Genomic DNA, 19,979 nt, shown 5'->3' on the forward strand with positions numbered 1-19,979 from the left:
AAAGGCAATTTGAAAATTCTGTTTAAGTCCTTCATCACTTTTAGAGAATGCGTGGCACACTGCCATGAACATTGCCATCTACTGTAGATGGCAGTGTTCTTACCTGGACAATTGTAATGTTTCCAATTCACCTAACCTGCGTGTCATTTTAAATGTGGGAGGAAACCGGATCAAACCCAGGGAGAACATGCAAACTCCACCCAGAAAGGCCACAGGCGGGAATTGAACCCATGATCTTCTCGCTGTGAGGCAGCAGTGCTAACCACTAAGTCACAGTTCAGCCAAATAAAGGAATTTTATCATGCCATAGGACTGACATAACTGGATCAAAGTCAAACAAATCCGAAGGCAAACTTCTCATGCTGTTCTCCTTAGAGGTTAAACTCAGGGGAAAATTATTTGCAATCTGTGGTGTTGTTACACCTTGTGGGCGCAGGTCGGCGCTGTTCCCCTGAAAGTTTGATTTGTTGACACGCCTTTTGTTGTCTGATCCGGAGGCTGCGTTTAACCAACGAGCATCGCTCACCGACAGCTTTGGGATTCATTTGAGCCCAAAAGCGACGGTTGACAGCCTGATAGGTAATTTGTCCTGTGAACTAGCAATGACTGGACATTTTGTAAAACTAACTTCTACCGTGTATTTCATGTCGAGTCAGGCAACGGTCTTCAGTTAGCTTAAAAGCTAACACCAGATAGCCATTAAGTTAGCCGTTTTTATGTAATATTTAAGCGGTTCCCATTTACATTCTTCTGTCTGCTCCATTCCTCGCTTCGTATTAGAGGCTACCGATACCTCCAGCACAGCATGTATTTTCTTATGTGAACTTTATTCTGCAGGATGAGTGGAGAGGACCTGAATCCAGCTGCAGTGGCGCTGCCAGTAGAAGATGTTCATGGAGATGGTCGGTGGATGTCGCAGGTTGGTGAGATTTCCTATTACAACCCCTGGCAAAAATTATGGAATCACCGGCCTAATTTTGTAGAAAAAAAAAGCAGATCACAGACGTGACACAAAATTAAAGTCATTTGGCAACTTTCTGGCTTTAAGAAACACTATAAGAAATCAGGAAAAAAAAATTTGTGGCAGTCAGTAACGGTTACTTTTTTAGACCAAGCAGAAGGAAAAAAATATGGAATCACTCAATTCTGAGGAAAAAATTATGGAATCATGAAAAACAAAAGAACGCTCCAACACATCACTAGTATTTTGTTGCACCACCTCTGGCTTTTATAACAGCTTGCAGTCTCTGAGGCATGGACTTAATGAGTGACAAACAGTACTCTTCATCAATCTGGCTCCAACTTTCTCTGATTGCTGTTGCCAGATCAGCTTTGCAGGTTGGAGCCTTGTCATGGACCATTTTCTTCAACTTCCATCAAAGATTTTCAATTGGATTAAGATCTGGACTATTTGCAGGCCATCACATTGACCCTATGTGTCGTTTTGCAAGGAATGTTTTCACAGTTTTTGCTCTATGGCAAGATGCATTATCATCTTGAAAAATGATATCATCCCCAAACATCCTTTCAATTGATGGGATAAGAAAAGTGTACAAAATATCAACGTAAACTTGTGCATTTATTGATGATGTAATGACAGCCATCTCCCCAGTGCCTTTACCTGACATGCAGCCCCATATCATCAATAACTGTGGAAATTTACATGTTCTCTTCAGGCAGTCATCTATAAATCTCATTGGAATGGCACCAAACAAAAGTTCCAGCATCATCACCTTGCCCAATGCAGATTCGAGATTCATCACTGAATATGACTTTCATCCAGTCATCCACAGTCCACAATTGCTTTTCCTTAGCCCATTGTAACCTTGTTTTTTTCTGTTTAGGTGTTAATGATGGCTTTCGTTTAGCTTTTCTGTATGTAAATCCCATTTCCTTTAGGCGGTTTCTTACAGTTCGGTCACAGACGTTGACTCCAGTTTCCTCCCATTCGTTCCTCATTTGTTTTGTTGTGCATTTTTGATTTTTGAGACATATTGCTTTAAGTTTTCTGTCTTGACACTTTGATGTCTTCCTTGGTCTACCAGTATGTTTGCCTTTAACCACCTTCCCATGTTGTTTGTATTTGGTCCAGAGTTTAGACACAGCTGACTGTGAACAACCAACATCTTTTGCAACATTGCGTGGTGATTTACCCTCTTTTAAGAGTTTGATAATCCTCTCCTTTGTTTCAGTTGACATCTCTCGTGTTGGAGCCATGATTCATGTCAGTCCACTTGGTGCAACAGCTCTCCAGGGTGTGATCACTCCTTTTTAGATGCGGACTAATGAGCAGATCTGATTTGATGCAGGTGTTAGTTTTGGGGATGAAAATTTACAGGGTCATTCCATAATTTATCCTCAGAATTGAGTGATTCCATATTTTTTTCCCTCTGCTTGGTCTAAAAAAGTAACCGTTACTGACTGCCACAATTTTTTTTCCTGATTTCTTATAGTGTTTCTTAAAGCCAGAAAGTTGCCATTTGAAATGACTTTAGTTTTGTGTCATGTCTGTGATCTGCTTTTTTCTACAAATTTAAACAACTGAATGAACATCCTCCAAGGCCGGTGATTCCATAATTTTTGCCAGGGGTTGTAGTCTGAGACAGTCACATGTACATACAGTGAGTGAGGCAGAAGTATTTGATACACTGTCAATTTTGCAAGTTTTCCCACCTAAAAGAATGGAGAGGTCTGTAATTTTTATCATAGGTAAACTTCAACTGTGAGAGACAGAATCTTCAAAAAAATCACATTGTTTGATTTTTAAATAATTAATTTGCGTTTTATTGCATGAAATAAGTATTTGATCCCCTACCAACCAGCAGGAATTCTGGCTCTCGCAGCACTTAGTTTTTTCTTTAGAAGCCCTCTTATTCTGCACTCTTTACCTGTATTAATTGCACCAGTTTGAACTTGTTACCTGTATAGAGGGTTTTCAATCACGTGACTGATTTGCTGCAGGACAGGTGCCGTCTCCATTCTGGATTACAAGGAGGCTGGCGCGTGATAGAAAAATGGAGAGAATGTACAGTTATTATGATGCTTTAAATGCTCGAGATAAAGCTATTTATCGTGATGAATGTGTAGCAGTTGGTTCAGTGGATCCGTATCTTATACCAGATAGTGAATTTAGGGGTGATGTAACGAACTGGCCAACAGTGTCACACTGCGATATTGTGAACTAGGAAGCTGCCGACCAGGTCAACCTCGCCGGCCTCCTGCAGAGCATCACAGCGGAGCTCTGAAAGCGGAGGTCGGTCTTGAAGTCCTAGAGCGATTTCTCTCACCAGGCGCTAGAAGGGCAGCTTGTGGATCAGCAGCTCGGTGCTCGAGGACCACAGTGTAAATAAGCATCCGTATTGGAAGCGTTCTTGTGTTATCCTCTGCAGTATTTTTATATATTCTTATATAATTTTATTGCAAAATAAAATAAAATAAAATTCTGGGAGCAGTGGGTTTCTGGTAGCGACGGATCTCTCTCAGCACCACGGTGCCGTGAGGCTTCTTCACACCGACGTTGAAGCTTCTGCAATTGTTCGCCAAATGCACGTAGTGTATTACAGCGGCCACCGCGTCGTAATCCAGAATGGCCGCGGGACACAAAATGACGTGACCGATACGTCACATGAAAACCCTGTATAAAAGACACCTGTTCACACTTTCAATCAATCACACTCCAACCTGTCCACCATGGCCAAGACCAAAGAGCTGTCTAAGGACAACAGGGACAACACTGTAGCTCTGCACAAGGCTGGGATGGACTACAGGACAACAGGCAAGCAGCTTGGTGAGAAGGCAACAACTTATGGCGTAATTATTAGAAAATGGAAGAAACACAAGATGACTGTCAGTCTTCCTTGGTCTGGGACTCCATGTAAGATCTTGCCTCGTGGTGTAAGGATGATTCTGAGAAAGCTCAGAACTACATAGGTGGACCTGGTCAATGACCTGAAGAGAGCTGAGACCACAGTCACAAAGATTACATTAGTAACGCATGATGCTGTCATGGTTTAAAATCCTGCAGGGCAGCATGGTCCCCCTGCTCAAGCCAGCACATGTCCAGGCCCGTTTGAAGTTCACCAGTGACCATCTGGATGATCCAGAGGAGGCATGGGAGAAGGTCATGGAGTTATTTGGAGATACTTTGGCTGTTTTTAAAAAGATGTGAAAGTTCACAAGACGCAGGCCACTGGTAAAGAATGGCATGCTGCTAAATCATACGGCCACTGCTGCTCCACTCGGATATTCCTCAGATTGTAAAACTTTGATGAGAAAAGCATCTCAAATTATTTTTGCCAAGGTGGTACTCTGTCAGTGAGTGACTCACTTTAAGTCACTCAGTGAGAGTGATGTTGTCTTCCTGTTAAGTGCTGTTTAAGTGACGAAGCAGATTCCATATATGAGGGAACCGATTCCTGTTCCATAATGTTGAATCTGGTAAATTTGCTGCTTACAAGGAGTAAAATAATCTTCTGCCTCTAGTAGAATCAGAAAAAGAATACTACAGTACCGTACTGAATTGCAGCTTCCTATTTTGTATTTAAATTTTTGGTATAACTTCTTTGCATCATGTTGAATTGTCTTGCATTGTGAGGGATTAAATTGGCATCAAATATATATCAATTTGCATCGAATCGGGAACAGGGGTGAATTGTATCGCTATATGTATCGTATCACTGGTAGTGTATCGAGATGCGTATCGAATCATTGTCAGTGATGAGATTCACATGCCTAGAAGAAATGTCGGACTTTTGTAATTGTAAACAAAGGTTTCTGTACCAGATATTAAGGTTTCTTTTTCTATTGTATCAAATACTTATTTCATGAAATAAAATGCAAATTATTAATTTAAAAATCATACAGTGTGATTTTCTGTTTTTTTTTCTTTGTTTGTTTTTTTTTTTTGATTCTGTCTCTCACAGTTGAAGTGTACCTACAATAAAAATTACAGACCTCTCCATTCTTTGTAGGAGGGAAAACTTGCAAAATCAGCAGTGGATCAAATACTTATTTGCCTCACTGTATGTATCCTTCTGTTATATAGCATTTGCAGTTTTTTCCTAATCATTTGCAGTCAGCGCTGTATTTGATCATTTAGAGCTGTAGTTGTTCATTGGGTCACCTTCAGTTAACCTTGATGTCATCAAGGCTTTGTAGCCTTGATGACTTGTCCTGCTAAAGTAACATTTGTCACACGATACATTCTCCTAGACATCATTTTGATAAGATATTGGCATGTTTGACAGCTTTATGAAACTGGTAATGTACCCTTTTGAAGAAGAATAAATTAGTCAAATGGCAGCAAAAGCAGACTTCTTAGAGCTGCAACACTTCACTTGTTTTATCTAACAGTGAAAAGACAAAAAGTATGCTAATATTAGTCATTTTTTAAAATAAAACACAAGAAAAGCAACATCTCAAAAAATGTTTATTCAAGAATAATGTGGATAATTAACTTTTAATCAGGTGACTAAATAAATCTTTCATCACTACACTGACGAGGTGATGGATGGACGCTGGCCCTGCCTGTGGTGCTAATGACTGTGTGACTGTTTGTTTTAGATGCTATTCTGTTTTTCTAGTTCCTGTTTCTTCAGCTTGGTAAAATTTTGTTAAAACCTTTTATTTATGTGTGTGTGTGTGTGTATGTATATATATGTGTATGTATATATATGTGTATATATATATATATATATATGTGTATATATATAGCATCTTGTCATAAGCGTTCAGATGCCCTACGTGCAATGACATGCAGTATTTTTGAGTAGGTTGCGCAGTATTCATGACTAGTTCATGAAATTATTCCATGCCAGAAGTTTTGAATATTTCAACATTTTCTTTGTGCGCTGGCACGTGGCCGCGCACAGTTAACAGTAGTGTATGACAGTGTCAAGGTGCATTTAGTCATGTGAAGCACCTTGAGGCAGCTTTGTTGGGATTTGATGCTACATAAATAAACTGAATTACACTTACCCTGAAATGGAGTAAGCGGTTATACAAAATGGATGGATGAATTACACTTCTGTTGAAATCCATGGCCAGTTTCACATATCTACATATATACATTAATTAATAAAGTCAAGTGACCTACATGTAATATCTACAATGTAATCTGTTGTCATATAAGTCACATTGATAGTGTGTAGTTTTTATTGTTAGTCTGCTTTTTTGTTGAGTAAATGCTATTTCCTCAGGTAGTCATTGACGTTCAGCCTTGTTGCACCACTTCCAATGTGGTTAAAATCTTCAAATGAAAAACAAATTGTAAGGGTTGATGTGGGTGGTAAACAACAGTGCTTTACAGCTGTCTAATAAATCTTGCCTTCATAAGTTCTAATGTTTACCAAGACATGAATTCCAGACTGGTGAGTGGCAGTCTGACTTGTGAAGTTAACCAGTATTATTATGCAAACACTTAAAAAAAAAAAAAAAAAAAAAAAAAAAAGATGAGTATTTACAGGGTGTATTTGGACTGAATAAAATGAGCCCCAAGGAAAATGGATGATTAAATTGTTTTTGTTTTCCTCAGCACACAAGGTTCAAGCAGGAGTGCAAAGATGCTGAACCAGATGTGCTTTTTGTGGGGGATTCTATGGTGCAGCTTATGCAGCAGTATGAGGTGAGAGAAGATGTTTACGGTCCGGTGAATATTTGCTGCCATTGCAGCGCTTGTATAATTCTGCATTTCAGTATCTGTGTATTAAATACTGTGGTATGACACATTTGACTTGCTGTGCTCAGATACGAGTCATCCACACGAAACCATTCATTCTCTATTTACCTAACCTGGATGTCTTTGGAAGTGGGAGGAAGCCGGAGCACCCACGCTAACACAGAGAGAACATGCAAACGCCACACAGTGATTCCCACGGCCTTCTGGCTGTGAGGTAACGGTGTTAACCACCGTGCCGCCCACACATTAAACCAAATTGTTCAAAACAAGCACATCTGTAGAACCTGTTCTCATAGATTGTTAAAGCCATGCATATGTGACATTTTGTTCCAGAGTTTAAAATGGGCTTGGTTATACATTGGTATACAAATTAATGAATGTTTGAGTGCAATGGTAAGACTATTTCATGAGGTGAAAGATGGAACATTCCACCTTTCATCGAATTAAATATTCTTTCCATTGAACAAATGTAAAAACAGTCTATTTGCTTTATATAACACCTAAAATAGATCCTTGTCATTTTATAGTTTATTAATTCATAAACAAGAGAAAAGGGGCTTACAGTTTGGTGTGCATCACTGGTACTTTGACATCAAGAGGTTCCAAACAGTCCACCACAAATTTTAAATAGCAGTCCAATCTGTTCCACAATTGTTCTCAGTGAACTTGCAAAAAACAGGCAGATAGTTCAAAAATAATCCTGACGACGTAGTCCATAACTGTTGCCGTGCACTGACTTATTTGTGTATAGACTGCAATTCTGCTTTACTCAGTCCAGTGAAAATTTGCAACAGAAATCGGTCGAGCTCTTCATCTGACAGCTAGATACGTCCCAGCGAATATTGCAAATGCCTCCAGGTGGCTTACGCTGTATTGGATTTGGTTTTTTGTGTGTGTGTGTGTGTGTGTGTGTGTGTGTGTGTGTGTGTGTGTGTGTGTGTGTGTTAGAAGAATGATCAGCATTAATAAGCTGCTAAGCATCATCGCTGGTAGTGTGTGCATGCGTTGGTTGCAGCGTACAATGGTGCAAAACATATGGAACTAACTTTGCATGCTAAATGGAACCAAATTTACATGGTAAATGGCAGTGTTGTATAGTAACGAAGTAAAAATACTTCACTACTGTACTTAAGTACGTGTTGGGAGACTTTGTACTTTACTTGAGTTTTTTTTTAATTTGGCTTACTTTCACTTTTACTTCACTACATTTCCGACCTTAATTGCATACTTCTACTCTGATACATTTTCTATACGCCATGCCGTTACTCGTTACAAACAAACACACACACACGAAAAAAGTCGTGTTTTCACCCAGAGACACCATTGATTACTAGTGACTGCAACGGAGTCAAGCCGATTTGTCATGTCCGGTAGGCTTTTTTGCAGTTGCGCACTTGTTTGTCAGGAAAATGATAATTTCTCTACATTGATTACAGACCTGCAGCGGGTCTGTAATCAACATTTCTGCAGCGCGGCTTTGCTTTGAACCTTGAACCAATCGAAGCAGTGATTCGCAGGTCGAAGCAGTGCTTCGATCTACGATTCGTGGATTTCGCTTTATCCTAATTTTTTTTCCCGCTAAAACCCTGAGGAGCATGTCTGTGAGTAATATTTAATATTTTTATGTTAAACCGACCTGTTATGGTCTTCTGAAACAGTTGATAGATGTATTTTATAACTTAAAAACGGGCCCGATGCTAACGCGTTAGCATGTCTATGGCGTTTTCAATGTTAAAGGTAGCACTAAGCTGTTCGCATCAGCACGTTTGTGTTGATTTGTAAGAGTCAAATTGTAATTTTTTAAATTTATTTTTATTCATATATTATAGCAACAACAATAGTCTACATAACAGACAATAATAGTCAATAATAATATACTAATGTTACAATACAATTTTAGAGAAAGAGACAAAAAACCTAATGAAACAAAACACAACAGAAAAGATAAAACTATGCAACAATGAAAATAAATAAATACATAAAGAAATAAGTAACTGTTTCCTGTGAACACCTAGTGAGTAGCCTACTCTCGTTTAGGTTTTGAAACCTTGTTTCTGAAGTGTTTTTGTGTGCTGTGCACAATTTTCAGTATTTTGACTAGTACTACCAGTCATTTACAAGCCTAGATAAACTTTTATTTAAAAAAAAATCAGTCCATTTTTGATTAACATTTACTTGTACTTTTACTTTCAATACTTGAGTACATTTAGTTGTACATTACTTGTCATACTTAAGTACAATAAATACTAGATACTTTGAAATGCTACTCAAAGTCTTAAAGTATCTATGACTTGAACTTCTACCAAAGTAATTTTTTAATGGGTATCTGTACTTTTACTTAAGTGTGATTTTCCGGTACTTTATACAACACTGGTAAATGGAACACAATGACAAGTGGGATGAATGATCAAGATCACGTAACAGATAAACCACCAATGAAAAGACAAGAATCTATTCAGACGTTATATAATTTGTGATATCTGCATTGTATAGGAGACCTGTGCATTAACTATGACCTCAAATGTGTGCTTGTGAAAATGTGCTCAGTTGTATGTGGGAACTTTATTGATTTATTGAGCTCATAACAGACAAAACATTATAAAATACAGAGAAATTCAAATGTTACATATAATTTCTAAAGGCTTGTGCACAGAACAGTGTACTAGGTTTTTTTTTTTTTAATAGCATTTGGGGTGGTGCAAAAGAGAAACATTTAGCCTAATGTCCAAGATAGCTGCAGCACTGTTTTTGACCTAAGGTTACATTGTATCTGCTTACAGTTTGGCCCAAAGGCTGCCTTCATTTCTCCTGAGACAAAATAGTTGATTGTTTTTCTGAGGTGTTAAGTTTGTGTGGAGCCGGTAGACCAGCCACAATGAATTATTGCCCAGATTAAATCCTAAGCTTTTAATCATAGAAAATGAGAAATGAGGCAGTTGTTGACATGTTGTTTTCTGCAAACTTACTGCCAGTGTAAAGTGAAATCTATATTTATGATGGTGCACATGTAGCAGTGTGAAGTGATCTTTTTTTTTCCCCCTGCTATTTTACACACTTACATGTGTTGGTGTTACATATCCAGTCACACACATCAAGGTGATGGTGACAGCATATAGTCCACAATAGAGTATTCTGGGTTTTGTTTGTTTGTTTTTAAGAAACGCACATCTTGTTTTTCTTTGGTAACTATTGGAATACAGTTGTCTGGGGATTTTTGGGTTCTACAGATCTGGAGGGAGTTGTTCTCCCCTCTTCACGCCCTCAGCTTTGGCATCGGCGGGGACACAACCTGTAACGTGCTGTGGAGGCTACAGAATGGTGAACTGGAGAACATCCGCCCAAAGGTGGGGTGCACCTTCAGATAATTGTGGAAATCATACGGAATATTAAATCTTGTAGAATTAGGTCTTTGTGTAGTGCTTGTTTTTAATATATACACACACATTAGCCATCCACTTATTTTTCAAGATTTTCTGTGTGAAAACTTGTTTCTGTGTATCTTTTGTGTGCTCATAACATTATGCAAAACAACTTGTAAAGAGCCAAATCATTTCTCAGAGAAGTCAATGTGGTAATGAAAGCTTTAGTCTTATTAAAAAAAAGCAATTAAAATGCAGTTGCATTTTTTTTTCTTGCACTTCATGTGTAACCTTTATCTGTTTACCCTGTGAAGGAAAAGGAGACACAATGAATAATACATTACATTAAATTCATACAGAAAATCTTCTGCAAGGTAAAATTTATCAGTTAAATGTAGTTAGTTAGATTGACTTTAGTGACTCTGTCACAGCACATTAATAACAGCATTAAGAACGTTTTTCTTTCATCCACCTACGTTGTATACTGAAGGAGGAAAAGAAACAAGGTCTTGTTTTTAACCCATTTCAGCATCACTGTGTGAACAGACCCACTGATGCCGGTTTAACTGAGTGACTTTGATTGCCTGCACTTTTGTTCAGCTTCAGTGTCACATAAACTTCAGCAGGGGGCGTCAGAGCAATCTGCCTTGAAATAACAGCAGACACCATTTAATTTCTTTTGTGTCAACTCCTTCCTGCCTGTAGGTTTATGAGAAAAAAAAAGGTAATGTTGGTGTTTAATAAATAATAGTTATAGAGACAGTATTGCTCATCCTGGTTTCAGTCTCTTCATTCAGTCTACTAACGAAGTTCAATTCATGTTTTGTGATCTTCCTGCATTACATTCTTCAATCAAATCTCAGTCTTGGATTTTGGACAGAGACTGTTTGCTGAATGACAGTGATGTCTGGTCTACCCGTGGTCTTATCCAGGTGGTGGTGTTGTGGGTAGGAACAAATAACTACGAACACACAGCAGAACAAGTTGCACGAGGAATTCTTGCAATTGCACAGCTGCTCACGTCCCGACTCCCCAAAGCAAAGATAATTGTTCTGGTAAGTTTCTTCTATTGCAGAGGTTTTGTCTTTGACTTACTTGTGTCTGTCTGGCTCTGTGTGTCCAGGATTAATCAAATGATTGTTTTTTTGGGGGGACGGTTGGCTTTTTTTTTTTTTTTTTTTGCTCCAATTAATGACTCTCAAAACATCTCCAATATAGTTTTGTGTTTAAAACATTTAGTTTGATTCAGATTCAGCTAAGGCAGGTGGTTTTCCCTCTGCAGAGGTGTTTGCTGTAATAAATGGTTCTCCCGTTAAATCTGTTTCAGTATTGATGTTATTGCCTGCATCCAGGGGCGCCACCAGAGATTTTGAACCCCACTCGGTACTTTAACGTTTCCCATAATCCCCCTGGCAGCTCCCTGCGCTTCCCAGAATCCACTGCGGCGCCAGTAGAGTTTCGACATCTCATGCATGTAAACATTGGCTAGGGAGGATGTGGATGGCGCTCTGGCGAGTTCACGGGCGATTAGTTTATCACTTAAAGTTTGGTGTGCTGACTACAGAGTTTAAATCCAAAATACAGAATTTGATGTGGATGCATGTTTCTCAATCACACTGCAAGTGCCAGTGTCCAGCAGCTGTAGGCATAGTTAGAATTTTTACCCTGTATGAGATATTTGTTTTTGATGAGGAAAAACAAATGCACATCGACAATGCTTTTTTAAATGTTTATTATTATTTTATTTATTTTACCTCAGGGACTGTTGCCTCGAGGGGAGCATCCCAACCGGCTGAGGGAGAAGAATGCGGCTGTTAATGGGTTTCTGCACTCTTGGCTACCACGTTTAGGCCAGGCTCAGTTCTTGGACGTGAGCAGGGAGTTTGTCCAGTCTGATGGAACCATCAGCTCACACGACATGTTTGACTTCCTTCACCTGACTTCAGCTGGTTACCACAATGTGGCAAAGCCCCTCTGTGACCTGCTGCTCCAGATACTGGAGGAAACACCAGAGGAGAGACGGGCGTCCCTGGTCTGAAGGCTGCGGATCAGCAACACATACTCAGAGGCATGTCTCGCCCACTGCTATGGTAGATGGGAAAGACATGCTCCTGGTACCTACAGGAGGAAGGGCCCATTCACAAAAGGACAAGGTGCTCTGGAGGCCAGTGGGATCACATTCATGAATGGATGGTTTGTTTGGGAGAGGCGATAACGAGGTAGTGTAGATGTAGACACTGTCTGTGCAGTAGCCAGCTTTATAGCTTGTAGTATATACTGGGTTCTCATTATTTTGAACACTCACCACTGCATAGGCATTCAGATTTATTCATTTCAACCTGTCTACAGAATGGGTGGTTCCCATTCCCACTTACACACCCGACAGCTTGAGTTTGTTATGAGACAAAAGATTATCGCAATATTTAACAGCAGTCTGGTGCAAAGACAGCCGCTGAGTAATGTACAAATAATGAGTGTTTACTGAGTGCAATGGTAAGAATATTTTCAGGAGTTGAACAATGGAACATACCCTTTAGCAAGTGCCAGCTGACTTGAATTGTACATTCCACCTTTCTGCCAATGAAAATATTCTTTCCATTGCATGAATGGAAAATATTGTTTGTTTTATGTGATACCTAAATAAATCTGTGTCATTTAACATTTCACTTAAAATTGGACTAGTGCTTCTTCTCAGAGCAGGAAATGTAACAGAGCAGTCGATGGAGACCTACCAGTTAAGTCCGTCCTGCGGGCAACTCTCAAACACACCGCTAAGTTCAGCAAGTGCCACTGAGGTGCTTAGCAGGATGTGTGTGCATGTATGGAGCACACACTTTGCTTTTGTCAGTCCAGCACAAATCATGATCAGAAATTTGTCTAATTCTTCATCTGACAACACTTAATCAAAGATGTGTTTTTACAAAAAAAGATAATGGGGCCATGCAGTACAGCAAAATGTGGGACAAAATGCACACTAAATGGTACAAAAATACATGGTATATGACTTTACTCATAGAATGGGATTAATAACTGTCAGGCGACATACAATCCAGCAGTCAATTGACAAGGAACTATTTAAGTGTCACATAACACAATTAAAGAAAACTGGTTGTCTGTTGTTTTGAATAAGTAAGTGTTTGTCAAACCATGGCTTTTCCCACCTTCCTCAAATTTGATTCATCCACCACACTCTGTTTAGGTAAATTTATATATTTTTATTTATTTTTATTTCTTTGTAGTGTTTGAGGCTGTTGGTAAGACAAAACAAGATATGTTAAAAATGCAACCCTTGGCTATGGTAAATTAAATTGCCAATTTTAGAATTATGTTTCTAAATGCCCACACATATTAATTGATATTTTAAAGAATACTTATCATTTGCAGTACCACCTTTAGCAAGTGGTCCATAATTACATGTCAGAAGGGAGCACTGATGTTGGCTTAATGAACACTGAGCCTCAACAGTGGATCTATTTTACTTGTCATAATTGAGATAAAAAATATAAAGGTTTGGGTCTGTGTGTGATTAGACCAAACATAAATCACTTAATGTATTAGCAAAATGCAGTGCACCCAGAAAGTATTCACAGCGCTTCACTTGTTCCACATTTTAAGTTGCAGCCTTATTCCAAAATGGAGTACATTAATTTTTTCCCTCAAATCCTTTGATATTCTGGCTGTGTGCTTAGGGTCATTGTCCTGCTGCCCCATTCTGAGGTGAGCTCTGGAGTAGGTTTTCATCCAGGATGTCTCTGTACATTGCTACATTTATCTTTACCTCAATCCTGACTCGTCTCCCAGTTCCTGCTGCTGAACAACATCCCCACAGCACGATGTTGCCACCACCATGCTTCACTGTAGGAATGGTGTTTGGTTTCCTCCATGACGCCTGACATTCACACCAAAGAGTTCAATCTTTGTCTCATCAGACAAGAGAATTTTGTTTATCATGTCTGAGAGTCCTTCAGGTGCCTTTTGGCAAACTCAAGGTGGGCTACCATGTGCCTTTTACTAAGGCCAAGGTTGGGTAGGATTACTTTGAAAGAATACATGTGGATTACATGTATGTATGTATGTACATACATTTGGATTACTTGTAATCGGATTACTTTAGGATTACATTTCAAAGTAATCCTACCCAACCCTACTAAGGGATATGGCAGCCCACCCTGACTAAACAGAAACATGATACCTCCCTCCCCCGATCGCTCAGTTCAGACAGGTGGCCAGCTCTAGGAAGAGTCCAGGTGGATACAAACATCTTCCATTTACGGATGATGGAGGCCACTGTGTTTATTGGAACCTTCAAAGCAGCATAAATGTTTCTGTACTCTTCCCCAGATTTGTGCCTTGAGGCAGTCCTGTCTTGGAGGTCTACAGACGATTCCTTTGACTTCATGCTTGGTTTGTGGCTCTGACATGCACTGTCAACTGTGGGACCTTATATGTAGACAGGTGTGTGCCTTTCCAAATCATGTCCAATCAACTGAATTTTCTAAAGGGGACTACAGTAAAGATGGAGAAACATCTCAAGGGTGATCAGTAGAAATAGAATGCACCTGAGCTCAATTTTGAGCTTCATGGCAAAGGCTGTGAATACTTGGGTACATGTAATTTCTTAGTCTTTTATTTTTCATAAATCTGCATATATATAGTCATTATGGGATACTGTGTAGAATTTTAACCCCTTAACGCCTATTGTCGTATATGCTACAATATTTGACTCAAATATGCAACATACCAAGTTGACCAGTATGCCTGTTGTCGCAAATTTGCAACATACCATTATTTTTATTATAACATAACATAAAGTCATTACCAAAATACCAAAATTACTATTTATTTTTTGTGCAAAAGTGAAATTAATAATCTCAACATTATTTACCATCTACTTAAAGGCAAAAACACACACAAAACATTTTTTTATATACAGCTATATAAATTCAGGCATTAAGGAAAAAAAATTAATTTTATCCATTTTGGAATCGGGCTGTAACAATAAAATGTGGAAAAAGTGAACTGCTTTGAATTCTTTGTGGATGCACCATCAATAATTTGATTAAATATACTTTATGGTTGGAAATAAATGTCTGTGCGAACAAAGCCAGCAAATATGAGATCCCCCTCTCCCCCAAAAAAGGAAAAGAAGTGAGATATTTACATCAATTTCCTCCAGTGATGAAGATGTTAATGTTTCTGTAGGTTTGGTTACTGAAATCAATGCTGACATTAAACTGCTTGTTTACATATTGGAACTCTATCATTTAAATGACCATGTCAGATGTGATTAAATAGACACTCTGTAGACATCTACAGTGTGGACCCTGCCAGCAGCCAATATTAAAATTTTTGTGTTTTCCCCATATGTTTGTTGAGACGTGACTTTGTGGTAGAAAGTCTATCAAGGCTTCATTACCTCATCATTGAGAACCATGTATTCCTTTATAAATACATATTTGATCCTGTGCTGATAATTCTGTTACACTAATTTATGTCAGTCTTCCAAATATTCACATATTCGTATATGCTAACGACTGATTAGATTCATATTCAGTCCTTAGTTGAATAACTTCACTCTTCTGTTTTATTTGTAAAAGTCCCTGCCATATGGAATTCAGATTGATGCATGAGTTCTAAATATGTAAATAAAACAACAAAGATTCTAACTAGGTTACACTGTTCAAGGGTGATTCTTTAACTACGGGCACTATTGGCCTTGTAAATGTAATTTCCACCACACCATTGCCTTACAATATAAAGCGCCTTGGGGCAACTGTTTGTTGTGATTTGGCGCTATATACATGTGCTCTGATGTCACTGTTTAACTCCATAGAAACTACCCAAACAATCTTTCATGCAAACTGTTTAGGGACATTACAGTGTTGTGGTGGAAATTATGGCAGTAGTGTGGGACAACTACATTTTATTTAAAAAAAAAATCACAACAGTTGTATGACATTGAATACCCCAATTATGTTTTGATTATTTTACTGATATTTTATTAAGAGATATTTTAAAACATTAGAAAAAATGTTTCTTTACCATTCATTTTTATCATTGAAGATCAAAAGTCTGGGTGTGGGACAAGCACAAAACGGCAATATTTGCATATAATGATGCTGGAAAAAAGGTGAAAAAGTCATCATAGACTACTAGAACAAATTTCTTAATACACTTTCATTGTAAAGATAACTATAAAAGTGTGAAATTTCCCCTTTTTTCTGTTTTTCATACAATATGAGTCAAAGGACATAAGTGCCCGTAGTCTAAGAATCACCCTCAAATGCATCGATTAAATGTTAAAGTACTTAATGGCACTGACATGCAATAATGGACATTTCCAGATGTATTTTTTATTCAGAAGTGCAAATCAGTGATTGTTTCAATGTCTGCTGCTACTTTCTTGTAGAAAATGTAAAACTGTGTTAGTAATAATCAGACGCTCTGACTGACGCGCGCTCTCCTTAAACTGTATATATACAGCATTTTCACATAGAAACACCTTTCCTGTTATCTCTTTGTATTATTAGTCAGCTGTCACCCTGCTGCTCTGGAACCCAACGTTGTAATCACAAGATACCTGCTGAATATTTCTGGACATAAAAAATAACTTGGCAGTTTATCTGACACGGTTATATGACAACACTAAGCGCTCAAATGCAATTACAGACATGCAAAGAAAACACTGTGGGCTTAGTTTGATGTTTATCGCTGAGTGAAGAGTTTTTGTTTTCCTTTGAGCATTGGATTACCCACCATTACTGCTGTCTTAAAAGCTGCACGTTTGTGTTCAGTATTTCTTTTACAGTGTTTGTGTGTGCCTTATGTGTAGATGAGAGCCTACACCATATGGGGATAATGTATATCTATTTGTGTGTGTTTGTGGACGTGAACCCAGTTATACAGATGTGAAGCTTGAGAAATTGAAGAGTGAAGTGGGTTCATATTGTGGGCGATTGCTTAGTGTGATTTTTAGTATTTGCACTGTTTCTGCTCATTGTGTCATTACTGATAAGGCATTCCAATAAAAAACAAAAATGTGATTTAATCACATGCTTGTGTGCTTTCAAATTTCTAATGTTGAACATAAATACAGTTGTTTGAAATGTGTGACCATACTGAGTTTAAAGAATTATACAGATGATGCACAGATTTATATATACATATATATTCACTCACACTCTCTCTCACTCACCAGCCACTTTATTAGGTACACCTGTTCAACTGCTTAACACAAATAGCCAATCACATGGCAGCAACTCAGTGCATTTAAGTGTGTAGAGATGGGGAAGATGACATGCTGAAGTTCAAACTGAGCATCGGAATGGGGAAGAAGGGATTTAGGTGACTGTGATATGGTTGTGGGTGCCAGATGGGTTTGTCTTGAGGCATACTCTCGCGAGTGCCACTAGCTTAGTTTATGGCAAGCTAAAAGTGGACGCTCTCCTTTTGGCTGAACAACTAACCAGTTTCTAGGTATTCTGTGTTAGTACACACCTGCGGCTGACGTGCTTGGTGAATTCCTGTGCAAAAAGTAGTTCCCAGATCTGCAATGACAGTGTGTTTTCATGGGTAACAAAAACATCAGCAGTATATTTGGCACAAGAACTTTTGTATCTCGTGTGTTTTTACGCCTAAATGATCCTACATCAATACTCACACTCATCCAGTAGCATCTTCTCATGTTGGCAAATTTAGCACTGGCTCAGGCGAAAGTAGTCCGACGAGCTATCCCATAATGCCAAAATAGCAGAGATGTCACTCTGAGAGTGGCACGGTCTTTAGTGTTTCAGAAACTGCTGATCTGGAATTTTCATGCACAACTTTCTCTAGGGTTTACGGAGAATGTTCCACAAAAGAGAAGATATCCTGTAAGCAGCAAAATGCCTTGCTGATGTAAGAGGAGAATGGGCAGACTGGCTGAATGGGCAACTGCGTGATACTACCATGTCAGTATGGACCAACATCTCTGAGGAATGCATCCAACACCTAGTTGAATCTATGCCACAAAGAATCAAGGCAGGTCTGAAGGCAAAAGGCTTTTAACACGGTACTAGCAAGGTGTGTGTGTGTGTATATATATATATATATATATGTAGCCAAATTAGCCCACCACTTAATTTTGCTCTAATAAACAATTTATGATTACTGTATTACTGCCCGACAGTATATGTTTGCATTTTGGTTTGTCGCAATAATCTTTTCCAACACGCAAAGCAGGATGGACAAATTTAATATAAAAATGAGCTATGTAGGACCTTGGACCAGTTTGTCTCGGATTACAGCTGTGCAGATTGAGACTATGCGGATTAGGCCCAATCTCCATACTCTACCTTCACCCTTTTATTTTGCACATTTACTTGAATGTGCAAAATTAAGGGAGTGTTGTGGGATTCTTGTCCCAGAAAACAGTTAGTGTGAGTAGGATTCAAACCCAGGTCTACAGATTTGTAGACCACCTCCTTATCCACTGAGCTACCTGCTATTTGCCCAATTTTGTCCTGAAGTGTGGCACGTGTGACATCTATAGTAGCAGCTTCAATCTGCCTTGAACAAAAACATGGCATTAGCCATTATGGAATTAGGGTAAACCGGGGCACAGTGAATCACAGGGCACAGTGAATCAGTAGCTATAGCTGCAAAACTACATATATATTTGCAGCAGTTGTGCCATATTTTTATGCGTAAAGACATCCCCCTTATAAATTAGTGTTTTGTTTTTGGATACATTAAGGGTAAAACTAAGTGGCAAGTGAAGTCAGTTTCTTCCTATCAAAGTAAATTTTGTGGATGTCAGTGTCTTTGTATTTATTTCTCACAACAGAGGAAAGGTGGCCCAAAAATTATTAGAAGACTACCCCGTCCAACTGACGAGCATGTGTTATGTCTTCTCCAGACTATCAGTGATTTGATAACATGACTCGTGTCACATGCACCTGGGGCACAGTGAATTGGGGCACAGTGAATCAGTCTAGAAAGTGATTTACTAAGCCCCAGTATCAAGTGGATGACATATATTACTTGTTGAAGATTATACATTTATTTGAATGTATAAATGTATGAATTATTTCTGTCATTTGTGTATAAACAACTGTTTTCACGTTTGAACAGAAATTATGACAGTTGTATTTATAATCGTTTATAAAGGACTTATATCACTATATAAGACACTCACACATTACATAGCTGGTTTGCTGGATTATAGTTTGTATATGCATCAGCATATATTTAATAATTTTGAAGAAATCTTTATAATCATGTGTTTTTTCATTATATTCTAAGTTGATTCACTGTGCCCTGTGAATTAGTGTCTGGGGCACAGTGAATCAAAAATTTTAAAATCGATTTTAAACACCTGTAAATTACACTTGGGGAGACATAAATAACACAGACTTATAAACAATAACTTGCTGTATTAAATCCACAATAGAATGACCTAAACCTATGTGTAATGTGTTTATGCTGCCACAAAACATTTCTGATCCACTGTGCCCCGGTTTCCCCTACATTCGTTTTCATACATAATGGTTGTGATATATTTGTTGACTGTTTAAAAGAAGCTGGAAGTCTGTACCTCAGTCACATACTGATTGTGTCATTTTAACTCCATTGTTGTGGTTTAGAGAGAATATTTTTTTAAATCACTTATTAGTACAGCAGATAACTGTAAGAATCGTTCAAATCCGGTTACAAGTACCAAAATTTGACTGTGTATACCTTTTGGTACATATTGTAGAAAAATGTTAGCCATTTGAATTTTCAATAGGGGGCCAAGTTGGGGTCAATTGAAGAACTGCATTGGGGTCAAAAAAAATGTTCCAATCATATTGAAAGTGATACCACATTATGTGTCTGATCACAAAGATTCCAAAAAGGTATAGTTTGGACTATCTATAACTGAATGTTCTGGAGTTATGGGGTAAAAACAGCAAGAATGGTGACAA

General features: G+C 38.4%; 1 protein-coding gene across 1 annotated transcript; it reads left to right on the top strand.

Moving 5' to 3' along the window:
* The first annotated feature begins 443 nt into the window (after nucleotides 1-443).
* Nucleotides 444-13,136, top strand: pafah1b2 (platelet-activating factor acetylhydrolase 1b, catalytic subunit 2). The gene is made up of 6 exons (XM_034178698.1): nucleotides 444-579; nucleotides 838-919; nucleotides 6,533-6,622; nucleotides 9,904-10,020; nucleotides 10,968-11,090; nucleotides 11,795-13,136. Exons 2-6 carry the CDS (start codon nucleotides 839-841, stop codon nucleotides 12,071-12,073), a joined length of 690 nt encoding a protein of 229 aa, XP_034034589.1. The 5' UTR covers nucleotides 444-579; nucleotide 838; the 3' UTR covers nucleotides 12,074-13,136.
* Nucleotides 13,137-19,979: the final 6,843 nt, after the last annotated feature.

The sequence above is a fragment of the Thalassophryne amazonica genome, chromosome 9, assembly GCF_902500255.1.
Source record: "Thalassophryne amazonica chromosome 9, fThaAma1.1, whole genome shotgun sequence".
Lineage (NCBI taxonomy): Eukaryota > Metazoa > Chordata > Actinopteri > Batrachoidiformes > Batrachoididae > Thalassophryne > Thalassophryne amazonica.